Source organism: Sorex araneus, chromosome 3, assembly GCF_027595985.1.
Source record: "Sorex araneus isolate mSorAra2 chromosome 3, mSorAra2.pri, whole genome shotgun sequence".
In the NCBI taxonomy this organism is placed as follows: Eukaryota; Metazoa; Chordata; class Mammalia; order Eulipotyphla; family Soricidae; genus Sorex; species Sorex araneus.
This window is the reverse complement of record NC_073304.1, coordinates 98,860,134-98,884,275: the sequence shown is the minus strand read 5'-3', so window position 1 is coordinate 98,884,275 and position 24,142 is coordinate 98,860,134. Positions and strand designations below refer to the sequence as shown.

The following is a 24,142-nucleotide window of genomic DNA, read 5'->3' as shown; positions in this document are numbered from 1 at the left end:
GAGAGCGGCAAGAATCGGGGAGTCTGGGGCTGGAGCGATAGCACAGAGGGTGGGGTGTTTGCCTTGCACGCGGCCGACCCGGGTTCGATTCCCAGCATCCCATATGGTCCCCTGAGCACTGCCAGGAGTAATTCCTGAGTGCAAAGCCAGGAGTAACCCTTGTCCATCGCCGGGTGTGACCCAAAAAGAAAAAAAAAAAAGAATTGGGGAGACTGTAGGAGAGTGACTGGTTGCTGACGAGAGTCGGGGGGCTGGGGCTGCCTGAGCTGGAGAGCATTAGATGCAGAACTGGTGTAGGGGCTGCCCTGAGCCCTGAGCCCCGGAAGACGAGATGCCGAAGCCTTTCAGAGTTTGCTTCGGGTGTGTGGTCAGTTACCCAAGCAGCTTTAGACCCTTCACTCACGCCTGCGGGCTGCGGAGAAGCTGCCGAGGTGGAGCTCAGGGGCCAGGGGCCCAGCAGGGGCCCAGCAGGGCAAGCACAGGCCTGAGCCCTGAAGAGGGAAGGAAGGCCGGCAGAGGCTCTGGGAGGCAGAGGTCAAGGGCCCGAGTCCCAGACCAGCCCGGAGGAGCAAGGAGCCCCAGGGGCAGGGCAGAAGGGCAGTAGTACTGGAGGTCACGGAGAGCAGGCTGGGAAACGGCCACTGGAGGACAGAGGTCACTGTGGGGCCTTCCTGGAGTGGCAGGCCAGGAGCTGGGAGGATGGAGACCCGGGGGAGGGGAGGGGGAGACTCACCTCCCCACAGTGAGCAGGAGGTGGCGGCAGGATTAGCCTTAAGAAAGGAAGTTAGGTGGTTTTTTACTTGGCACTTCCTAAAAGTTTCCATTTATGCCCTTGATGTCAATTAACTTGTAGAGCTGCAGTAACTTAAGCCTGCTGGAAATTTACACAGGACAGTGAAGGAGCCAGGGAGATTGTACAGGGGAAAGGCACTTGCCTGGCATATGGCGGTCCCAGGTTCAATCCCTGGCACCTGAGCACCACTGGGTGTGGCCCCAAAATAAAGAAAAATTCCCCAATCACTTCCCTTTCTTTCCAGTTGGTTAGTAAATATTAGGCTCCAAGCAAGCCCACAAGATCCGCCCATCACTGATTTGTTCTGGTCTTTTTTTTTTTTCTTTCGGGTGTGTGTGCGGGGGAGCATACCATCTGGGCTCAGGGCTTACTCCTGGCTCTGCGCTCAGGGATCACTCCCGATGGGGCTTAAGGTGCCAAACCCATGTCAGCCATATGCAAGGCAAGTGCCTCCCTGCTGAACCACTGCTCCAGCCTCCTGTTCTGTCTCTCAGAAGAGTGATGCATGGAGGAAACCAGGCTCTTGGCGCAGAAGTGTTTGAGACTTGGAGAGCAAAGCACTCCTGGGGGTGAGTGGGGTGCAGAGCAGGCTGCCGGGTGCAGGAAGTAAGCAGGATGCCAAGGCTTGTCTGGGTGGGATGGATCGTCAGGGTCTGTCCTGGGACCCCTGAGCCCCCACAGACACTGCTGTAGGTGGAGAGATGGGACAGGGAGCAGGCTGTTCTTAGATTCAGAATCTGCAGTGCACACACATGCACACACACGCATGCATTGGCACACACTCATATCTGTGCACACACATGGGCACACATGCATGTGCCACATACACATGTGCACGTGTGCGCACATGCACGTCTGCATGCATATGCATACACATGTGCACCCACAGGCACACGTGCACAAGTACACTTGTGTGGACACACAAGCACACATGCAGGCACGCACACATGCACACATGCATGCATACACAGGCACACATGCAGGCACAAATGCAGGCACAGATGCACACGTGGAGGTGAGGCCAGGGTAGGGGAGAACAGGATGTGTGTGCAGGGCAGGGAGGGAGAGGACAGTGCCCAGAGCCAGCTCCTGGCTGCTCCCCAGCTCCTCCCCACCCTCCACCCACGGCCCCTCCCAGGCCATACAGCTCCCGAGCCACCTGGGACCCAACACCAGATCCCTTCACCATGCCGCTGGCTGTGGGGGACCCCAGCCCTTTGCTCTGCCTTCTCCTCCTCCTGCTCCTGCTGCCCCACAGCCCTGAGGGGGCCCATCCTCCCCATCGAAGGTTTGAGTACAAGTTCAGCTTCAAAGACCCCCAGCTGGCATCGCCGGGCGCTGGAATACCCTTTTGGAGCCATCATGGAGGTGAGAGGACCTCTCAGAGGATCAGAGGGGTGCTGGGTGCTGGGACTGGGGCAATGGACCTTCCAGCACCAGCCAGCACCCAGGAGGGGACCAGGCCAGGGGCCAGCAGGAGCCTGGCAGCTTATGTGAGTTTTACCCCCACGTGCCATTGCCACCAGCCTAGCTCTTTTTTTTTCTCTCCTTCTTTTTTAAAATTAAGTTGTTTTTTCAAATTATGTTTTGGGGGCTCCTCAGGGGTGACTCCTGGCTCTGCACTCAGGAATCACTCCTGGTGGTACTCTGGGGACCATATGGGATGCTGGGGATCACACCTGGGTGGGCCGAGTGCAAGGCAGACGCCCTGCCTCCCTGCCTGCTGACTATGTCTCCAGCCCCTCATTCCTTTCTGCCTGGGATTCCTTCCCCCGCTTTCCCTGCCTGTGAAGACTCACACGCACACACAGAGAATCCAGGCACTTGTTACGAGCACAAATGCCCACTCTCCTGACTCCAAGCAGGTGGACTTGGAAGCGTCCATGAGAAACAGCGGGGCTGCCCGGAGCAAGGTGTCCTCCCAAGCAGCTGTCTGGGAGGAGGGGGCCCTGCCTTCTCGGTGCCAGGCAGGAGGCAGCACATCTCAGCATGTGAGCGAAGACCTCCTCACCCAGACTGGCCGTCTGCTATGGGTCCTTGTTCCAAAATGATTTTTTTCCTTTTTGGGTCACACCTGGCAATGCATGGGGCTACTCCTGGCTCTGCACTCAGGAATTACTCCTGGTGGTGCTTGGGGGACCACCTGGGTTGCTGGGAATCGAACCTGGGTCGGCCGCGTGCAAGGCAAATGCCCTACCCTCTGTACTATCACTCCAGCCCCAAAATGATTTTTTAAAATGCGTTTCTATTTTATTATTGGTTTTGTTTTTGCTTGTTTGTATTTTGGGGGGCCATAATCATCTGTGCTTAGGGCTTAGTCCTGGCTCTACACTCACTTGTAGCAGTGCTGCTGTTTTTGTTTTTGTTCTTGTTTTTTGTTGTTGTTTTGGCTCTTTGGGTCACACCAAGCTATGCTCCTGGCTCTACACTCAGGAATTACTCCTGGTGGTGCTCAGGAGACCATATGGGATACCAGGGATCAAATCCTGGTCAGCCGCATGCAAGGAAAACGCCCTCCCTGCTGTACTATTGCTTCGGCCCCAACCTTGGCAGTGCTTGGGGACCTTGTAAGTTGCTGGGGATCAAACTGGTGTCAGCTGCATACAAGGCAGGCGCCCTTCCCTCTACTTTATTTTGGGAGGCCAGCATGGTCATGCTCAGGGTCCATCAGTGACACCCCTGCAGGATGGGCTGAGTTAGGGGAGGAGGACGTGGCCATTGGGAATGAAACCCAGAGTCTGAACATGGGTTATGGTCAGGGTCAGGATATGGAATGAGTCCAGGAATATGCTTTGTGTGAGAAGGGATATATCCTGTGCTGCGTGAAGTTTAGTTTCCAAAGATTCTTGGGTGCCATGCAGCACGTTGGTCTGTTCCAGGCCAAATCCAGGGACACACGTGGTGGGAGGGAGCTGGGCCAGGGCCTGGGTCCCAGCTTCCCAGCCACCCGAGCTGAAAGAAGAAAGCAGAGGACCAGACACGGCAGGGCAGATGAGAGGGAAGTGCTCAGAGGGCACCATGCGTGACTGAAGCCAGAACCGGGGCTCTTTGAGATGAGACTCTGGCGACCGGCTCTGTGGGGACAGCGGGGACACAAGGGCTGTTCCTCGCTGCCTTGTGCCCTCCCTTCTCCAGGACCACCAGGAGTGGTCTGTGTGCTGTCTCCATCCACGATCCACTCACTCATTCATCTTTATTGTTAATGTTTTTGTTTTGTTTTGTTTGGGGGCCACACCCGGGGAAGGAGATTCTCAGGAGTTACTCCTGGCTCTGCACTCAGGAATTGCTCCTGGCAGTGCACAGGGGACCGTATGGGATGCCGGGGATCAGACCCAGGTCAGTCAAGGCAAGTGCCCTGTGCACAAGGCAAGCAACATCCCTGCTGTACTATCGCTCTGCTCTTCACCGGTCCTTTTATCAGGTCCCACCCAGGCCCCTCTGTGTCCAGCCCAGACACAGGGCTGAGTCCATTCAAAGAGCCCCTAGTCCACAGCGAGGTTCTCCCTGAACTAGCCAAAGTGTTGCAGCCCAGAGTCACTTCCTGCTGCCAGTAAGTCGCTTCAGATGTATGGTGGCTGGGGGCCAGAGCAATAGTAGAACCGGGAGGGCACTGGCCTTGCAAGGAACCAACCTGGCTTCGATCCTCGGCACCTCATATGGTTCCCCAAATACCGCCAGGAGTGACTCCTGAGTGCAGAGCCCTGACCGTCGCAGGGTGTGGCTCACCACCTCACCCCACCCCCCAAAGGAGAAAGAAAGAAAACAGGTGTACAGTGACTGAGACCCCTGCCCCAGGCTGGGCCTTGCCGAGCAAACAGGGCAGGATTAGCTGTCACCAGGAAGTCCTGGCAGGGACTGGGCTCTGGACCAAGTGCCAGGCTGGCAGGTTGGAGGGTGCAGAGGCCCTGAGCTAGGGCTCCCTCCCCCTGGTTCCTGCCAGGCCTGCCTCAGTTTCTCTTCCCTTTCTTCCTTCCTTTCTGTTCCCCAACCTGTGGTGTTCCTTGCTCTGCTCCCAGCCTGCACCCCCACCCGTCTCTCCTTTCCTCTTCCCACAACACTGTTGGTGGCTCCAGCAGGAAGCCCCAGCCTGTGGGACCCCACTGAGTGACACTCCACATTCCCACTGTCCCGAGCCTGCTCCTCAAACAGAGACGCACAAACACCCGCCCTGGTAGAAAAGCTGGTGCTCTGAGATCAGCTGGAGGCGCCGGGCTCCCGTCTGCTCAGCTCCTTCACCTTCCTAAGCCTCAGTGTACCCATCTGTAAAACTCAGACTATTGTGAGGCTCTGGGCAGAGACCCCAGTTGAAACGGGGTTTCAACTCCGGTTCTTTTTCCTTCCTTGTTTTTGTTTGTTTGGGGGCCACACCCCATGGTGCTCAGGGTGACTGTGCTCAGGAGTGACCCCTGGTGGTGCTCAGATGACCATATGTGGTGCCAGGGATTCAAACCAGGGTTGGCGGCACGCGGGTAAGCGCCTTACCCCTGGACTCTCTCTCTGGTCCTCCAGCTTCTATTCTTCTCTGGATTCTCATTTCAGAGCAGTTGCTTGTCCCTCAAAGGCAGGCTTGGGCCAGAGACAGCCCAGGGATTATGGCACTTGCCTTGCAGGCAGCAGACCCAGGTTCTATCCTTGGTACCCCATATGCTCCCCCAAGTCCCACTGAGCAAAGAACTAGAAGCAAGCCCCTGAGCACAGCTGAATGTGGTTCCAAAACAAAAAATTAATAATAAAATGCAAAAGTAGACCTTGATGTGTCCCCCAGAGCCCAGACCCCTGCAGGGGGAGAAAACTCGGGGTGTAGGGGAGGGTGGGCCCAGGTCCTGAGCTTGCCACCTGCAGATGCCATCCCAGGCCTGGCGGAGGTGCGGCTGGCCCCCTCTCTGCGGAACCAAAGTGGAGCTGTGTGGAGCAAGGAGCCTGCCCTCTTCTCTGCCTGGGAAGTGGAGGTGCAGGTGCGAGTGACCGGGCCGGGGCGCCGGGGAGCCCAGGGCATGGTGAGTGTCCCCCACGCCTGGCCGAGGGCGCGTGAGCCGGGGTTCCACACCAGGAGCCCTGACTGAGCCGCCGGTGCCCGCAGGCTGTGTGGTACACCCAGGACCGGGGTCCGGGAAGCTCTGTGCTGGGGGGACCTGACCCACTGGACGGCGTTGGGATCCTCCTTGACTCCTCGGCAGGGGATGCCCTGGTGAGTGGTGCACTCGTGCCCAACCCCCTCCTCTGTGCCCCCTGTGCCCCCTGCGCCCCCGGTTCACAGCACTGTCACCCCTACAGAGCAGCCCTGCCATCCACGTGCTGGTGGGTGACCGACCCAGCGCCTCTGAGCCACCCCGGTAAGGGTTTGTTGGGACCACTCTGCCCAAACCCCGGGGCCAGGAGGGACTCAGCACCCCCCCATCACAAAGACGATCTCCTGGGCTATACTTGAGACCCCCCCTCCTGCCTGTACTTTCTCGGGCAGGTCCTGAGTTTGGGGTCTCTCCCTGGGAACCAGCCCTTGGAGTCTTCAATTCATTCAATGCAGCAGCCCCAGTACTGGGGGCAGGGTAGGAGGGGACGGGGTTTAAACAAAGCAGAGGGGCTGGAAGGATAGCACAGTGGGGAGGGCGTTTGCCTTGCATGCAGCCGACCCGGGTTCGATTCCCAGCATCCCACATGGTCCCCCGAGCACTACCAGGGGTAATTCCTGAGTGCAGAGCCAGGTGTGTGTGACCCAAAAAACAGATAAGCAAATAAAGAAATATAGCAGGGTAGGGCAGGGTGGGGATTTTCCACACACCGTGGCCCATCTGATCCCCAACACTCGAGAAGGGACGTATGAGAGGAAGATATTGAGGCCCAGTGCGGGGAGGTCTTTGCCTGCTGTCACACAGTGGAGCTGCCAGCCTGCCCGCACCTTTCCTCCCTGTGCCACGTGGCGGCCCTGCCCTCTCAGCCCGCCCCCAGTCGTCAGCCCACTTGGTTGTTGTCTCTCTGCAAACCTGTCTGAGCTCATAACAATTAGAGTAATTGCTGGCATTTATGGAGCGGAGCTGACTGGGTGCCAGGCGTGGGGCGGTCAACAGGCAGAGTGTGAGCGAGCCTCGTAACAAGGGCATGAGCTCATGTCCATCATCCTCTGCATTTTAAAGACTGGGCCAGAGCAAGAGAACAGCTGAGGGACTTCTGCCTTCCACAAAGCTGACCTGGGTTTGATCCCCGGCATCTCACGCCATACCCGTGCACTGCCAGGACCCTGAGCATTGCCGGGTGTGGCCTCAAAACAGAACCGGAAAAAAAAGGGGGGCAAATATAAAAGGGAAATCTAGGAGCAAGTGAGGGGATGGGCCTGAGGCCAGAGCCAGCGCCTGGGTGACTGCCAAAAGTGGCAGTGATGTGGCCACTCTGATGGTCACTCTGTGATCCTTTGGCCTGAGAAACTCGGGACCCCCAGCCCCTCACAGTGCCTCCCCTGTGGAGAGCCTGTCCCATAGGGATGCGGAGGCAAGCAGGTTCTACTGCCTTGGCCCAATGTCCCCTTTACTTTCTCTCTCTCAAGTCTGCCCACTGCCTTCTGGGCTGGCAGAGGGAGAGGAAAGAACAGGGTTCCCCAGGCACGGGAGATGTGGGGCTTCAGGGAGGGAGGGGAGTGGAGGGAGGGAGGTGGGTGATGGGCCTCTGAGACTGAGACACAGCTGGTCCAGCTCTCGGCCCCAGAGAGTCACAGAGCAGCCTTTGGGCCCCTTGAGTGACCCTCGTCCCAGCACCCTGCCTGCCAGTCAGGGCTTGCTCCTCCCTCTTTTCTACGGGAACCCTAGGTAGACCAGAGGGACACGTCCCCTACCAGGTCACCCAGCGGGGGAAGCGGGGGAGGCAGGGGCACTGGCGACGGGCACAACAGCCCTGTGCATGGCCTGGCTGAGTCCCAAGTGCCCACAGGGAGGGAGCCAGCCGGGTGCTGGGCTCCTGCCACAGGGACTTCCGGAACCGGCCATACCCCTTCAGAGCTCGGATCACCTACTGGGGGCAGAGACTGCGTGTGAGTAGCCCCCCTGCTTTTGCAGCTCCCCTGGGGGGAGGGAATGCAGGTCCCAGGACTTGGAACTAGAATTGCATTTCCCAGGACCCTAACAGGCTCTGGCTTTGGATAACGCGCAGCAAGCCTGGCAGACACACCCTTCCCAGACACGCCCCTACAAACATATGCCCCGCCCACAGACAACCCCTAATCGTGCCCCGCCCACAGATATGCCCCTAATCATTCCCTGTCCACATATACGCCCCTCCCATGGACACGCCCCTACATAAGCGCCGCCCACTCACGTGCCCCTACTATCACGCTCCGCCCACAGACTCGCGGAAGACACGCCCGCCCACTGAAGTCTCCGCCCTCCCAGAGCCTTAGTTGCCCCGAACTCTTACTTTGGAGGTCTAACCTAAGATCAGGGCTTCAGGCCCTCACCTCCTTCAACTCCCAGCTCTAGGGCTATCTGTGCTCCTTTAGGATTTGCAGAGCCACTGGGTCAGGCAGGCACACCCCCTGTCCCACCACGAAGGCCTTGGTCTGTCTGTGTCCTCCAGGTGTCTTTGAACAGCGGTCTCACGCCCAGTGACCCAGAGGAGGTCTGCGCCAATGTGGGGCCCCTGCTTTTGGCGCCTGGAGGTTTCTTTGGGGTCTCTGCTGCCACTGGCACCCTAGCAGGTGAGGGCCTTCCCTCTGGTTAAGGGTAAGGTCAGAGGAACTGGGAGGGGGAGATGGCTTCAAAAGGCTGGAGCACTCGCCTCGCATGCGTGAGGACCCAGTTTCCATCCCCAGCACTGCATGACACTCTAAGCACCACCAGATGGCGCTGTGAAAGCCACAGTCCTCACTAAACCTAACTACACCCCATTGCTCCTCCAAAATCAGAGCCCAGATAGTTCAGTGGATCGAGTGCATATGTACGTAACGCAGAGACCTACATTCAATCCACTGCATCACAGGGCCCTGCAACACACTTGAGAGTGAATGCTGAGCTCTGAGCACTCTGGGTATGCTTCCCCCCACACACACACACCAAATTAAAAAATAAAAATAAAAAAGGACCGAGGAGTAGCGTCGAATGAACCAGTTTGTACACACTCTAAGAATTGAAGGCAGGGGGTACCAAGGGAACAAAGGGGTGTACAGAAGATTAGGTACTTGCCATGCATGTGACTGGGAGTCTGAAGGTTTCCCAAGAAGAGACTCACCTGGGCAGAGTCGGGCTGCAGTTGCTTCCGCCTGCCTCTGCCTCAGCTCTCATGGCTGCCACATGATCTATCTCACAGTCCACTCCTCTGCTAGTCTCACCCTCACGCCTTTCCAGCGAAGCGGGCAAGACAAGCGTCAGACTGCCCAAAGTGACCAGTTCTTCCTGGACATCCTAGAGCCTGGGGGATGGGGCTAAATGGCTGAGGGCAGGGTGTCGGGCAGAAACCTCCCCTCTTCTCTGCGTCCCTTTGCAGATGACCACGATGTCCTCTCCTTCTTGACCTTCAGTCTGAGTGAGCCGGGCCCAGAGGTGAGGCCTGCCCTGGGCCGACCCTGAGGGTCCTGGGGGAGACTGCCCAGACCCCTTCTCTCCCCTAGATGCTTCTGCTCCTGCCCCCCACGCCCTGCTTGGAACCCACTCAGCTAAGGCCTTGGGCCAAAGGTGACCCAGAGCCAAACCCCCTCAAGGACCTCTTGGGCTGCCTGGGAGCTGAGGGAGCACAGAGGTGCTAGGGGGTGGCTGGAAGGGATGAGGCCGAAACAGCAGAGTTGCTGCTGGGGTGGGGCTCTGGGCAGGTGGGCCGGGCTGGAGGCTGAGCTGAGGGAACCAGAGGCAGCCATGTGCCTGGCTGCGGGCTGGGAGTGGGGGTTAGGGGGTGGGGTTAGCTCGGGGAATGGATGGGGCTCAAAATCAGCGATGCCGGGTTATAGGAAGGCATTGGATCTCCAGCCCCTTCATATACTGTCTCCTCCCCCAGGCTGCCCCCCAGCCGTTCCTGGAGAAGGAGCAGCTCCGGCTGGAGAAGCAGCTGAAAGAATTGCGGACAAGGCTATCCCTGGACAATGAGGAGGACATGAGTCCAAACCAGAACTTCCAAGGCCAGGATGAGGGTAGGGCAGGGACAGGGACCTAGCCAGGTGGCACAGGGTCCCCCTGCCTAGTGACCCCAGTTCCTTTACCCAGGGGAGAAGGAAGCCTGAGGAGGATGAGCCAAGCAGGCCCTGGGTTCCGGGTGCTCTATTCTGTCCCCTCCCCCAGACACATATTCCCAGGGAAAAATCTTTGGGGCAGGGGGTGCTGGAGAGAATACAGCAGGTAAGATGCTTGCCTTGCGTGCGGCTGACCCAGGTTTGATGCTTGGTACCCCACAGTGTCCCCCGAGCACTGCCAGGAGTGACTGCTGAGTGCAGAGCCAGGAGTAAACTCTGCCTGCTGGGTTACCCCCAAATAAGAAAATGTTGGGGTATTTAGGGGGCCACCAGGTCCCCTAAATAGGGTGGTAGGGAGTCAGGAACAAAGATGTGGGGTCCTGCTTGCCTGGCATGCCCTGCAACCCTCCGAGCCGTCTCCCGCCCTCCAGGGCAGAGTCTGGAAGGCAGAAGTTGGGCCTTTTGGGTGACCCCTTCCCCATCCCTCTCCAAGGAGCCCCCCTTCTCAAACGGTGGCTCTGGAGAACCCTACACCACTGAGCGGGCTGCCTGTGCCCACCCAGCGCTGCCTCTTCCCAGGGGAAGAACGATCCTTCAGCCTGGAGGACACGATCCGCAGACACGGCCGCATCCTGCAAACTCTCCAGGGTCTCTCGAGCCAGCTGGCCCAGGCGGGCAGAGAATGGAAGCAGCCGCTGGGGTCCCCAGGTCAGGTCAGGCCTGAGGGAGTCTGGGTGAGTGACTCCAGGGCATCCCGAGCCCAGCCTGAGGCATGGAGAGGCCCCGGGGCACTGGTCCTTAAGGCACCAGTGGGCCCCTGTGTGCAGAGAGAGGAGCAGATCTTGTCTTGTCTTTGGTCTCTCCCAGTGTGAGAGAGAAAATAGGGCAAGGGTGAAAGGCCGCAGGGCACAGGGAGCTCAGCAGAGCGAGGATACAGCGAGCAGGCAGCTGGAGCTCTGGAGGGAGGAAGGAGATATTTGAATCTGCAGGCCAGGGACAGAAATAGCCAGAGTGCTAATTTGCATGTCGCACCACATGTGATGCAGTTCACTTGCAGCTCGCATCATGCTCAGATGCACCCGGATCCTCATTTCAGCTCCGCTGCCCGGCTGGCTTCACCCATAGGGTGTCCTGGCCCTGAGAGGTCAGCCCCAGGCCAAGACTGAAATGCAGGCAAGATGCTGGCTGCTGGGCAGAGGGCCAGTTGCTCCTGTGTGCTCTGGACCCTGCCAGCCGGGAGTGAAGCTGGGGTGCTGAGGAAAAATCCGGGATCAGTCTCCAAGCCCTGGGTGCTTCCCGCCAGACTCCAGCTGCTATTCTCTCCATCTCTCTCCTGTCAGAAACCCAAGCACTGGCCCCACTTGGACTGTGCCTGCAGGAGGTGCACAGAGGGGTGAGAGCTGGCCACTGCCTCCTGGCACAGAATCGTATTTGGAAAGGAGTGGGACTTGGGTCACCGCTGAGTAGGTGGGCTGTAAGCACCCTTAAAAAGTTGGCTCTTGGGGCTGGAGTGATAGCACAGCAGGTAGGGTATTTGCCTTGCACACGGCCAACCCGGGTTCAATTCCCAGCATCCCATATGGTCCCCCGAGCACCGCCAGGGGTAATTCCTGAGTGTAGAGCCAGGAGTAACCCCTGTGCAGCGCTGGGTACGACCCAAAAAGCAAAAAAAAAAAAAGTTGGCTCTGGGTGACCAGAGTGATAGTACAGTGTTAGAGCACTTTGCCTTGCATGCAGCCACCCAGGTTTCATCCCCCGCACCCTATATGGTCCTTCAAGCACCTCCAAGAGTAACTGAGTGTAACTCCTGAGTGCAGAGCCAGGAGTAATCCCTGAGCTTGCAGTGTGTAACCCCCAAACCAAAATAAATAAATAAAGACGGCTCTGGGGCTGGAACTATAGTACAGCAGGTAGGACACTTGCGTTGCACACAACTGACCCAGGTTCAATCCCCAGCACCCCATATCCCTGCCAAGAGTGATCCCGAAGTACAGAGCCAGGAGTAATCCCCGAACACAGCTGGGTGTGACTCAAAAAACAACAAAAAGGAAAGTCGGGTCTGTGCTGGAGAGATAGCGCTTGCCTTGTACTCAGCACACCTGGTTCTCGGATTCGGGGGTCCTCCCCATTTCCTGCTAGCCCCCCCACCCCACCTGCGTACTGAAAAAAAGGAAACCTCCAAATAACGAGGGAGCCAGGGAGCCGTCTGCCACCAGGACGGCTGCTGTGGCTGTGTGGAAGGCAGGCTCTAACAAGAACTCTGGGCAAGACGCTGTGCTCCTCCAGGACTCTGCCAAGGTCGATGCCCTGCTCCAAGGTCAGCGGACCCTGCTCCAGGCACTGGGGGAGATGCGGTAAGCACACAGGGGGCGGGGCCCCAGGGAAAGGGAAGAGCCGACCCTCTCTACCCATTGGCTTCTCCGAGCGAAGCCCCGCCCCTTTCCTCCGCGTGCACCCAATGGAGGGGGCGGGGGTGCTGGGCAGACTGAAACTTGCAGAGTTGCCAATATCGAAATGGACTCAACAATAGGTTTTGAAAGCCCTAGTTTTCTTTTTTCTTTTCTTGTTTGTTTTGTTTGGGAGCCACATCCAGCAATGACCAGGGGCTACTACCAGTTTTGATATCAGAGGGTCTTCCTGATGATGCTTGGGGAACCTGAAGGTGCTGAGGCTCCAAACCAGGGCTCCTGCAAGCAAACCCTGCTCACTTGGTCCTTTGAGCCATCGTCCTTTGAGCCATCTCTCAGGCCCCTGTTTTGATGATGATGATGATGATGATGATGATGTGCTGAGTTTTGGTTTTTGGTTTTTTTGCCACACCAATGGTGCTCAGAGCTTATTCCTAGCTCTGCACTCAGGGATCACTCCTGGAAGAACTCGGGGAACATTATGGGATGCCTGGGATCAAGCTCAGGTCAACTGCGTGCCAGGCAGGCACCCTATCTGTACTATCACTCCTGCCCTGTTTTTCTGGTTTTTGTTTGATTTTTGAAAGTCCTAGTTTAAAAACCAGTGTCCCTGAACAAGGTCCCTCAGGCTAGCCCCCATCTACCACTTGCTCCCCAGGGAGGTTGGCCAATGGCATCCTGGCTATGGGGACAGCACCTGAAGACATGTTCCAGGAGGCTTGCGGAGGGCACCTAGGGTCAGGCCCAGAAGGAGCAGACAGTCCCCACTTTCACTGTGCCAAATCCAGCTTCCCAGTACCTCTAGCTCAGTCCTGGGAGCAACCCAGACAGCCCTGGGGCCTGGGGTCAGCCTGATGCCATGGGGGAGGGAGGCTTCAGTCTGGAGGCTGGACATGGGGTGTCCTGGCAGACCCCAGTCTGCATCTAGTCGTCTGAGGGTGGGAAGATGCGGGTAGAGAGGAGTTGAATCCCAAGGGGCTGAGGCAGGGCCCAGAGAGCCTGAGTGTAAGCTAGACACTCAGCGTTAGGTGACCTTTGTCTGGGCTGAGCAGTCTCAGGATCCAGGAAGAAGGTTTGGGTCATAAGACCAGCCCCAGGGTCAGAGAGGAAGTACCTCAGCTAAGGTGCCTTGCATGCCACTGACCCAGGTTCTTTTTATTGTATTGTTTTGTTTTGTTTTGGGGTCACACCTGGTGATGCTTGGGGATTACTCCTGACTCTGCACTCAGGAATTACTCCGGCAGTGCTCAGGGGACCATATGGGATCCGGGGAACCTTATGTGTTGCTGAACTGTACGGGAACCCAGGTCAGGTGCGAGCAAGGCAAGCGCCTTAACTGCTGTACGTACTGTCTCCCCAGCCCCTGACCTGGGTTCTATCCCTGACATACCACAAGATCTCTCAAGATTCACCAGGGATGAACCCTGAGCACAATTGGGTGTGATCTTCCCCAAAAATAAACAAAAGAACGGCCTCCAGAGGGGTTTCTTCCTCCCCCACTCAAGGACTTTTCGGGAAAGGTTATGGGACATGGTCAGGGGAGAGTGGATAGTTAGGAAGCTGTCACCATTGGTTTTCGGCCCCCACAGGGATGCAGCTGCTCTCATGGCCTCGAGGGCCCAGGTCTTCTACCTGCCTGTGGGCACCAAGCATCACTTCCTGGAGCTGGCACAGACGCTGAGCCTCCTGCAGAAAGACCTGCGGGGACAGGTGGTAAGGCAGGAAGGAAGGGCGGCAGCAACATGGGGTCCCTCTCTTGGGGCCCAGTCCCCTTCTCTCAGCACTTCCGTTGCCCCGGGCCTCTTCAGGCTCGCCCTCCCCAGGGGTCTGTGTGCATGCTGACACCTGTAGGTGGAACCAGCTCCCTCCTCCCTGCCCCTCCGACTCTCAGCACTAAGAGCCAGAGACCCCACAGTCCCACCCTCAATGACCTGATGGAAATCGGGAGTGGGCTCTGCCCAGGGTCTCCCTGGATTGGGTGTCTGTGTCCCTGCTCCCCCATCTGCCCCTCCCCTTGCCCTCCAGAACACCCAATCTTTTGCTCCGTACTGCCTTTACCTAGAAACTTCACCCCATGCAGTCCCAGGCCCCAGGACTTTCCAGCTCCTCCCACAAAGAGTTGTGGGAACTGGGCAAGCTGGGAGGGGCTGGGGCCTCTGCTCCCCTCATTGCCCAGAGGGAGAGTGGGGCTGCAGCCCCCCGCCTGGGACAGGGGAACAGCCTGCACAGGCCCAGGGTCCAGCTCCCCTCCCTGCTGTGGTCTGAAGCTGACTCAGGATATTTGAACGTCCCATGTTTCAGAAAGCATCAGCCAAGGACGCCCGGCCAGCAGGCCGACCCCCAGGGTCCTCCCTGTGCCTCCGACCCGGCGGCTTCCTGCTCTTTCTGCTTGTCCAGACGGCGGGCTTCTTCTGCTACCTGAACTTCAGGTGCGTCTTCCCAGACCGTTCTCCTGCACTTCCCCCCACAGTGCCTGCTCTGGGCCACAGGCATCCCTCTGCACGCAGGGGCACCCAGGCCATGGGACGGAGGAGGTCTAGCCTGAATCACTGTTGGCAAACAGCATAGCCGAGGCTAGACTTAATTTATGGCTTTGGTGTTTGGGTGCACTGAGGGTCTCAGAAATGAGCTGTGTGGTCTGTGTCAGTGGAGTTTCAAGACAAGATGAATCAACGTGGTCTTGGTGGCTTAAGAGGAGGGGCAGAGTGTGATAAGCTTTAAAGCAGATGGAGGGACAGAGAGATGGCACAATGAGTAGGCCACTGACCTTGTGTGCAGCAGACCGAGGTTCAATCCCTGGCACCCTATAGGGCTCCCTAAGCCCTTCCAGGAGTGATCCCTGAGCACAAGGCCAGGAGTAAGATGGGTACAGCCCAATCTCCCTTCACAATAAGAGAAATAAAAGCAGAGTGGGGCCAGGGAGACGGCTCATCGGTAGAGCAGTTGACTTGCATTGTAAAGCCTGGATTTGATTCCTGGCACCCCCAAAATACAGAGATTAAGAAAGGGGAATGCATCTTGTACTGTAGCCGAGGTACAAGATGGAAATGATGGGGCTGGAGCAATAGCACAGTGGGTAGGGCGTTTGCCTTGCACACGGCCGACCCGGGTTCGAATCCCAGCATCCCATATGGTCCCCTGAGCACCGCCAGGAGTAATTCCTGAGTGTAGAAACAGGAGTAACCCCTGTGCATCGCCAGGTGTGACCCAAAAAGCCAAAAAAAAAAGATGAAAATGATAACAGGACAGGAGTGGGGGTGACGCAGGAGTTCAAAGGTAACCACAGGCTGGGTCAGTGGGACCATGGAACTTTGAATGCCAGGGAGAAACCATGGCAGGCCAAAGAAGCCACAGAAGTTTCCAGAGCAGGGGAGGCTATGGGCCAGTGAGTGTGGGAACCAGATCTTAAGCGCACAGGAGGGAGAAGCCCAGGTAACCTTCTTCTCTCCTCGGGCAGCAGGCAGGAGCTGGATGAGAGCCTTCGAGAGTATCTGTCCTCGGGCCGACTTCCGCTGAGTCCTGCACCTCGAATTCCTAAGGCTCTGGGGATGCTGAGGAGGCAGCCGCCCCCTTCCAGCGCGCATGCATGACCCATCAGAGCCCTGAACGAAGATCTGCTTCCCGCCACCAGGAAGGGCTGGGGGGAAGGGCCTGGCCAGTGCCCTGCTCTTGTGGGCGCCCATCTCCCACCCTAGCTCCTTAGCTTCTAGGGTGCTTCCATTGTATTAAAGGGTATTTCTCACCCCAGCTTCGGTAGACTTGCTTACTTTCTCATTTTACCTTAACTCAATTCTTCCACCTCCTTGGTACAGGAACCCAGGGGCAGGCTCCAACCAGCAAGGAGACCCAAAGGAGCAGAGACACCCCCCTCAAGCCGGAAGGCCAGAGGAAGAGGGAGCCAGAGAGACAAAGCGGGAAGGACGTTTGCCTTGCATGAGCCTGACCCAGGTTCTATCCCCAGCATCCCATATGGGCCCCCAAACCCTCCAGGAGTGATCCCTGAGTACAGAGCCAGGAGTAAGCCCTGAATACTGCCAGGTATGCCCCAACCCCTCCTACTCCCCCTACACCCCCAATCAAATACAAATAAACAAAACCCTGCCTAACTGCTCCCAAATCCACACAGTACAAGGACCGGCGCCTCGAGCCAGGCCGGCAACAGCTGGCGTCACCATGGACAGTTCCCTCCCTCCTCACTCCCTGAGGCTCTCCAGGTCAGCTGAGCCCGGCATGTGACCCAGACCTAGCAGTCATCACAGAGTCGCCCCTCTCTGTCTCCCACCCGACCCCCAGCGCCATGCTCTCTGGGCAGCTGCAGTGGGGGCAAGGGACGTGGGTAGGGCCCAGGGCTAGATTGTGCCCCGCGCTGGAAGTGTCAGTTGAGAATCCTGGTCTGAAAGGAGAAGAAGGGAGGGCAGGGGTGAGGAAGCAGGGTTGCGGGTCAACGTCACTCAGTTTCCCTCGGCCTAGGCGGCCCCCAGCCCGGTTGCCAGCGGTGCCCAGTGGACGCTGGGGCGGAAGGAGGCACGTGGAGGAGGCAGGGGGGCGGGATGCGCAGCGGGCACGTGCTCGGCCCCGTGCATGCCCCGCCACCCCGGCCAGGAGGGGTGCGGGGAGCGGGGGGCGGGCCTGGGCGGGCGGCGGGCGGGGCGGAGTGCGGGGCGCCGCCCGCGGCGGGAGCTGTCCGCGGAGTCTAGTGCTGAAGTGGGAGCGGACGAGGCCGGTGCCCGGAGCGAGGGGCCCTACCTGCACCCCCGGCGGCCGGGTCGGCGAAGACTATGGCGTTCATGGTTAAGACCATGGTGGGGGGCCAGTTGAAGAATCTCACCGGGAGCCTGGGGGGCGGCGAGGACAAAGGGGACGGGGACAAGTCCCCCGCTGAAGCCCAGGGCATGAGCCGGGAGGAGTACGAGGAGTATCAGAAGCAATTGGTAGAAGAGAAGTAAGTGGGGTTCCTTGGGCTCCCCCCCTCCCGTGGCTGTCCCTCCACCCAGAGGCCGTTTCAGACCCCAGCCCTCCCCTCCTTCCCTACAGGTGACAAGGGACTGGGATGTGCCCCTGGGCTGTCCCCAGAGTCACCCCATCCTATGCCCAAGACAAGCACCCCAGTTCCACTCTGGGCCCAGGGGGATGGGGGCAGGGTGTGGGGTGGGAATACTTGCTTTTCCGAGGAAACCAGTAATCCCTTAATCCGATCTGGACACAGCCAGTGTCTCCCCACAGGCCTTCCTCTGAGCCCGAGGCTCTGGGAAAAGGGGTGCCGCTGAGGGGGCTCAGAGCCGCAGAGGCTGAGATGAGAGAGTGTAGTGACCAAGGCCATTTGTGTGCACAAATGCTGGGTCAGAGATGCACTCGGGATCAGGATAGGAGCTGGACTTCTGGCTGTTCAGGTTCCCATCCAGGCTTTTAAATTTACTTATATTTTTTTAAATCTCTGTGACTTTAAGCTACTTTCTTAACCTCTCTGTCCCTCAATTTTTCTCTTCTGTAAAATGGGGATACATGAATAAAGCAATATACTATATAAATCAATATGTTAAAAATTGTTTATTCAGGACTGGAAAGATAGCAAAGCAGGTATGGTGCTTGCCATGCACACAGCCGACACCAGGTTCGATCCCCTGAACCTCATATGATCCCCGAAGCCTGCCAGGACTAATCCCTGAGCACCACCGGGTATGACGGCCGCCAAAAATAAATTTCTTAATGCAGGCAAGCCCCTTCCTTAGTGGCTAGCACCTGGTACATCCCTAAACACTAGCTATGGTTATTCCCTTATAATCCTGATAGGTGGATTTGCTCTCTGCAAAATCTCTCCCATATTTCACAGAAGAAAGTGATTTGCCCTATCAAATTTGGCAGTGGAGCCAGACGTAAATAAGCCCAGGTCTGTTCCAGAATTCTCCTCCCCCTCGCACCTCCACCATCAGGGAGATTGTGGAGGACACAGAGGGCTCGTGTTAGGGTCCGCAGACATGAGCCTCTGCCCAGTGACTCTGACAGCGCCACCCAGAGGCAGCAGTGGCAACGACAAGGGGATCTGCTTCCAGGAGAGACGGGGGAAGTACGGTGCTAAATCCTAGAACCTTCCAGAAGAAGGACAGCACTGCAGTGCTTCACTAGAATGCGGAATATTCCTGTCAGTACCTTGCAGCCCTTCCTGTGCTCTCAACCCACGCCCTGACTCTGTCCCCGGCCCCACAGGATGGAGCGGGACGCGCAGTTCACGCAGAGAAAGGCGGAGCGCGCCACGCTGCGGAGCCACTTCCGGGACAAGTACCGGCTGCCCAAGGTAAGTCAAGGCCAAGGACTGCCAGGCACAGTGGGACCCTGAGCCTCCACTGCCGCACTCACTCAGGGCTTCTCCCAGTCATTCATCCACTCATTCATGCATTCACTCAAGGGTGTCTGGCACAAGGCTTGGCACGGAGAGGAAGCCTGGCCTTGGAGACTGACACGCTTGTGTTTCTGCAGCTGGGCCAGCCCCCTTCTCACCTCCACACCTACTCCCCCCCACCCCCGGGAGTCACACTGCCAGTGGCTGCTTTCACACAGCTGCTCCAGGTCACACGCCAAGGGAATAAGGCTCAGAGAGGTTGGGACTTGACTGAGTGATGGAGCAGCTGAAAGGGGACGTCCCCAATGCCTCTTCAGGCTCCAGAACCTCCTGTCTGCCTGCCCGAATGTGGCATTTGTCCCCAGAGAGCGAAGTTCCCCCGCGGTTGGCCATGCGGCCAGGGTGCTGTCCTCCTGGGTCTCGGCACACACACGGATGCAACCGCTTGTTTTGAGCCCTGAGGAAGGGACTGAGACACAAGTCACTCCCAGTGCCCAGAACTGAGCTAAATGCCAACGGGAGAACAGAAGCCCTGGGGCTGGAGCGATAGCACAGCGGGTAGGGCATTTGCCTTGCACGTGGTCGACCCAGGTTCGATTCCCAGCATCCCATATGGTCCCCTGACCACCGCCAGGAGTGATTCCTGAGTGCATGAGCCAGGAGTAACCCCTGTGCATCGCCAGGTGTGACCCAAAAAGCAAAAAAAAAAAAAAAAAAAAGAGAACAGAAGCCCTTTGCCAGAGTGCTCCTGACTTTGATCTTGCACTTGAACTAGAAGCTCAGATATGCGAAGATCACTTATTCAGCAAATGCTAATTCCCGGGGCTGGAGCAATAGCACAGAGGGTAGGGTGTTTGCCTTGCATGCAGCCGACCCGGGTTTGATTCCCAGCATTCCATATGGTTCCCTGAGCACCGCCAGGGGTAATTCCTGAGTGAAAAGCCAGAAGTAACTCCTGTGCATTGCTAGGTGTGACCCAAAAAGAAAAAAAAGTTTTAAAATGGGGCTGGAGTGATAGAACGGCGGGTAGGGTGTTTGCCTTGCATGCAGCCGACCCGGGTTCAATTCCCAGCATCCCATATGGTCCTCTGAGCACCGCCAGGAGTGATTCCTGAGTGCAGAGCCAGGAGAAACCCCTGTGTATGTGACCTAAAAAGAAAAAAAAAACACAAAAACAAAAACAAAAAAACCCCGCTAATTCCCCGTTGCTCCTTCCAGCTTGTTGTATGGGGGGGTTCTCTCCCAGAAGTACTCAGGGGACCATGTGGTGCCAGGGAGGGAACCTGACCTAGGCATCCCACATGCAAAGCGAAGTGTGCGCTCTGCCCTTTGAGTCATCTTCTAGCTCTGGAGACTTCAGCCTTTTGGAATGTTTGTTTGTCTTTGGATCACACCCAGCAGTGCTCAGGTGTTAGTCCTGGCTCTACATTCAGGAATATACTCCTGGTGGTGCTCAGGGGACCATAAGGGATGCTGGGGATTGAACGTGTGTTGGCCACGCACAAGGCAAGAGTTCTACCCACTGTACTATCCCTCTGGCCCTAAGCTCCAATATTTTGAATGACCAATTCAGTCCAGAAAGCCTACATTTCTGGAGAGTTACCAAGTTAACCCAACTAGGAGTCATTCCTTAAATGTTTGTGCTAAACACGGGAACCCTGAGATCAGTGGGAGAGGAAAGCCGTGACTGTCACTGAGATCAGCTGGAAGGCTCCAGGCCCCAGAGAGGTGGGGAAGCCTGTGGTGTGTCAAGAGAGCATGAATGCTCCCATAGCTTGGTTTTTGTATTTTTGGCGACACCTGGTGGTAATCGGGGCTTTCTCCTGGCTCAGGGATCACTCTTGGCGGTCTCAAGGGACCGTATGGGTGCTAAAACCAAACTCAGGTGAGCCATGTACAAGGCAAGTGCCCTATGCACTGTCCTCTGCCCCCTGTTGGCGTAGCATGAAACCCAGCTCGCCCCTCCCTAGACATGTAGGCAAGTTTCCTGCACCAGTGGGCCGAGTCTCCCTCTTCTTTTTTTTTTTTCCTTTTGCTCTTTGGGTCACACCCGGCGGTGCACAGGGGTTACTCCTGGTTCATGCACTCAGGAATCACTCCTGGCGGTGCTCAGGGGACCATATGGGATGCTGGGAATCGGACCCGGGTTGGCTGTGCCCAAGGCAAACGCCCTACCCGCTGTGCTATCGCTCCAGCCCCTAGGCTTTTCAACTTCTTACCCCTGTGGATTGGCACCAATTCGTGGGCTCGTGGCTGGAAACACCATGGTGTTAAGGAGCAGTGTCTTCCACACACACCAGCAGGTCCTCCCTGCCACCAGTGTGGGGACCATTGCCTAAAAGCCACTGAGTGATCGGGTGGGATCAGGCTGACTCCTGGAGAGGTCAGCCCAAGGCCTGACTTAGAAATAGAGGTGAGGGGCGGGAGCGATAGCACAGCGGGTAGGGTGTTTGCCTTGCACGCGGCTGACCTGGGTTCAATCCTGGGCATCCCATATGGTCTCCTGAGCACTGCCAGGAGTAATTCCTGAGTGTAAAGTCAGAAGTAACCCCTGAGCATTACCAGATGTGACCCAAAAAGCCAAAACGAAACAAAACAAAACAAAAAAAACCCCACACAACAAAAAGAAAGAAAGAAAGAAAGAAAGAAAGAAAGAAAGAAAGAAAGAAAGAAAGAAAGAAAGAAAGAAAGAAAGAAAGAGAGAGGGAAAGAAAGAAAGAGAGAGAAAGAAAGAAAGAGAGAGAGAAAGAAAGGAAGGAAGGAAGGAAGGAAGGAAGGAAGGAAGGAAGGAAGGAAGGAAGGAAGGAAGGAAGGAAGGAAGAGAAAGAGAGAAAAGGAAAGAAAAGTACTAGGAATTCAGGTCCAAAGGTCAAAGAGTGGACTTTGGGAGTGGAAAGATCATTGTGACATCCTAAGAAGCTGGGTGCCAGAGATACAGTACAGCAGATAACGCGCTTGCTTTGCATGCAGTGACATGGTTGGACTCCCCAGCACCGCATATGGGTCCCCTCTGTTCCTCAGCACCACCAGAAATAATCCCTGAGCACAGAGCCAGGAGTAAATCCTTAGCATAACCAGGTATGGCCCCCAAACAAAACAAAAAATAGAATCCGGGACAGGAGTGATAGTACAGTGTTAAGCCCGGGATTCTGGGTTCCCAAGTGGCAAGACGGACAGAGACATGAACAGGATAATGCAAAAGCAGTAGGTGTTTTATTCCAGTAAGCTGGGGTCAATTATCTCACCCACAGAGTATTATCTTGATAGTGACCCCAAATTCAGGCAGCAAGCAATTTATATAGGGTTTGATTACATAAGCAGTACATGCCTTATTGTTTCAGAAAAGAATCTTACTTAGTTACTAAACAAAGGTGCTTTGGCAAGTGTATGTAGCAGTGGTTAGGCAACAATTAAACAATAATTTTCAGTATCAGTACCAATATCATGATACATAGACTTCTTGTTCTTTTAGGGGTAACAAAAAGCAACTTCTGGGGCATTGTGAGAATTGATTAATTGAACCCACTTACTGAGCCCAGGACCTTTCTTAGGAGGGTGAGGTTGGCTAGTTACACATTGTTTTATTGCTGGAAAACTGAATCTGTTCCTTTTGGGTCACACTTGGCAATGCACAAGGGTTACTCTTGGCTCATGCACTTAGAAATTACTCCTGGCGGTGCTCATGCACTCAGGAATTACTCTTGGGATGCTGGGAATCGAACCCAGGTTGGCTGTGTGCAAGGCCCTACCTGATTTTTCTTATTTCTGCCACCTGTCATGGCATCAGTTTCGCCCTTACAACAGCAGGTAGGGTGCTTGCCTTGCATGTGTCAACCTGGGTTTGATCCCTGGCATCCCATAATGTCCCCCCATAATGCACCACCAGGATTGATCCCTGAGCAATCAGGAGGAAGCCCTGAGCACTGCTGACTGTGAGCCCCCACCAAAGAAAGAAAGAGAATTTAGGAGCCTGAAAGGGTTCAGCAGGTCCAGTCCTCCTCTTTGTCCCTAAACTCTGGGCCCTCCGGATTGCCAACCTCACTGCATCCTTTTTCCCTTCCTCTGTCCAGAATGAGACTGACGTGGGCCAGATCCAGCTGGCAGGAGGAGACGTGGAGCTGCCCCGGGAGTTGGCCAAGATGATCAAGGAGGACACTGAGGAAGAGGAGGAGAAGGCGTCAGTGCTCGGGCAGCTGACCAGCCTTCCTGGCCTGGACCTTGGCTCCCTCAAGGACAAGGCGCAGGCCACAGTGGGGGACCTGAAGCAAACAGCTGAGAAGTGCCGCATCATGTGACTCTCCCCTGGGGCTATCCCTTGGGGTGGCCAGGAGGCTGGGTCCCCCTGAGGGTTCAGAGCATGTCCGCTCGCAGGGACCCTGGCCCCATCTCACTTGCTTCTCCCTGCCCTTCACAGCCCCAGGACCCTTGCTGCCCTTATTCGGAGCTTGCTTTCTGCTCTCTCCCTTTCGCCTGTGCCTCTCACCCCTTCCTAGTCAGCCTCGGGGGCCTCCTGTCTTGCTCCCAAGTGCTCGCACACAGAGGGACACACAGGCAGCAGCCCTGCCCCGTGCAGAGGCACGCAGCCTGGCACACTGCGTCAGCTCCCTGGGTCTCTCGTGGCCCTGAGTGGCAGGCTGGGCCGCGTGGGCCTCACGCACTCTGAGACGGGAGGCCTGAGCATCCACTTTTCTTCTCCTGGAAAGCAGTTGGGCTCTCGGGGCCTTCAGTCCTCACCGCTCCCGTGGACACGCCTTTCCAGCATGAGCTCCCCAGGCCTGCGTGCGGCCAGGTGCCCCGGGGGCAGCAGCTCGGGCCCCGGGCCTTCTCTTTCTGTTTGGTTCCCGTAGAACAACCTCCAGATTCTGTAGCTGGATCTCCTCTCTGAGCTCAGTGAAAAAAATAAAAATTCCAAAAATTGTGTCACGGGCCCCCCTACTCCTGCCTCTGGCCTGACCTTTGCCTCCTCACCCTCAGCTTCACAGGAGCGTCAGCCCCTCACAGGGTGTCTAAAGTCTGGGGCTGGCGAGTGAGGCCAAGCGTGGCCACCACACACAAGAGAAGCAGGTTCAATCCCCAGGCCCCCGGGCCCCCCAAGCACTGCCGGGGCAACCCCTAGTACTGAGTCAGGAGGAGCACCTCCAGATGTGCTCCACCCCCACCAGGAACAAAAACATATGGTCGAGTTCTGCCTGCACTCAGGGCGAGATGGGGGCCCCCCATCGGCTGAGCACCAGGTCCAGCTTGAGCGGATGAAGCTGCTCTGGGTTTGAGGACATGGGATGCCCATGCGGATGGATCGAGGGAATAAGAGGCCTGGGACCATTGCAGGAGAAGCCCCAGCTCCACCACAGTGGGCCGGCCCCCTGTACTCCCCTCGGAAATGGACGATGGAACGGATCAGGGATAGGCCAGTGTTCTGCCTGGTGCTGCTGTGTGACTAAGCAGGGTGCTTGCCCTCTCTG

General features: G+C 56.9%; 2 protein-coding genes across 3 annotated transcripts; both read left to right on the top strand.

Annotated features, from left to right (window-relative positions):
• Positions 1 to 1,980: 1,980 nt before the first annotated feature.
• LMAN1L (lectin, mannose binding 1 like) lies at positions 1,981 to 16,090 on the top strand. 2 transcript variants are annotated; one of them, XM_004611845.2, is made up of 13 exons: positions 1,981 to 2,161; positions 5,636 to 5,790; positions 5,874 to 5,981; positions 6,068 to 6,126; positions 7,712 to 7,811; positions 8,354 to 8,474; positions 9,260 to 9,315; positions 9,764 to 9,896; positions 10,515 to 10,669; positions 12,222 to 12,289; positions 13,933 to 14,056; positions 14,645 to 14,772; positions 15,804 to 16,090. In XM_004611845.2, the coding sequence occupies exons 1-13, from the start codon at positions 1,981 to 1,983 to the stop codon at positions 15,931 to 15,933; spliced, it is 1,518 nt and encodes a 505-aa protein (XP_004611902.2). In that variant the 3' UTR covers positions 15,934 to 16,090. The 2 variants fall into 2 exon arrangements, with proteins under 2 accessions (XP_004611902.2, XP_054987023.1); XM_055131048.1 differs by lacking the exon at positions 1,981 to 2,161 and adding an exon at positions 3,232 to 3,360.
• Positions 16,091 to 17,003: 913 nt separating this feature from the next.
• Positions 17,004 to 23,583, top strand: CPLX3 (complexin 3). The gene is made up of 3 exons (XM_004611741.2): positions 17,004 to 17,285; positions 18,548 to 18,635; positions 22,751 to 23,583. Exons 1-3 carry the CDS (start codon positions 17,122 to 17,124, stop codon positions 22,973 to 22,975), a joined length of 477 nt encoding a protein of 158 aa, XP_004611798.1. The 5' UTR covers positions 17,004 to 17,121; the 3' UTR covers positions 22,976 to 23,583.
• Positions 23,584 to 24,142: the final 559 nt, after the last annotated feature.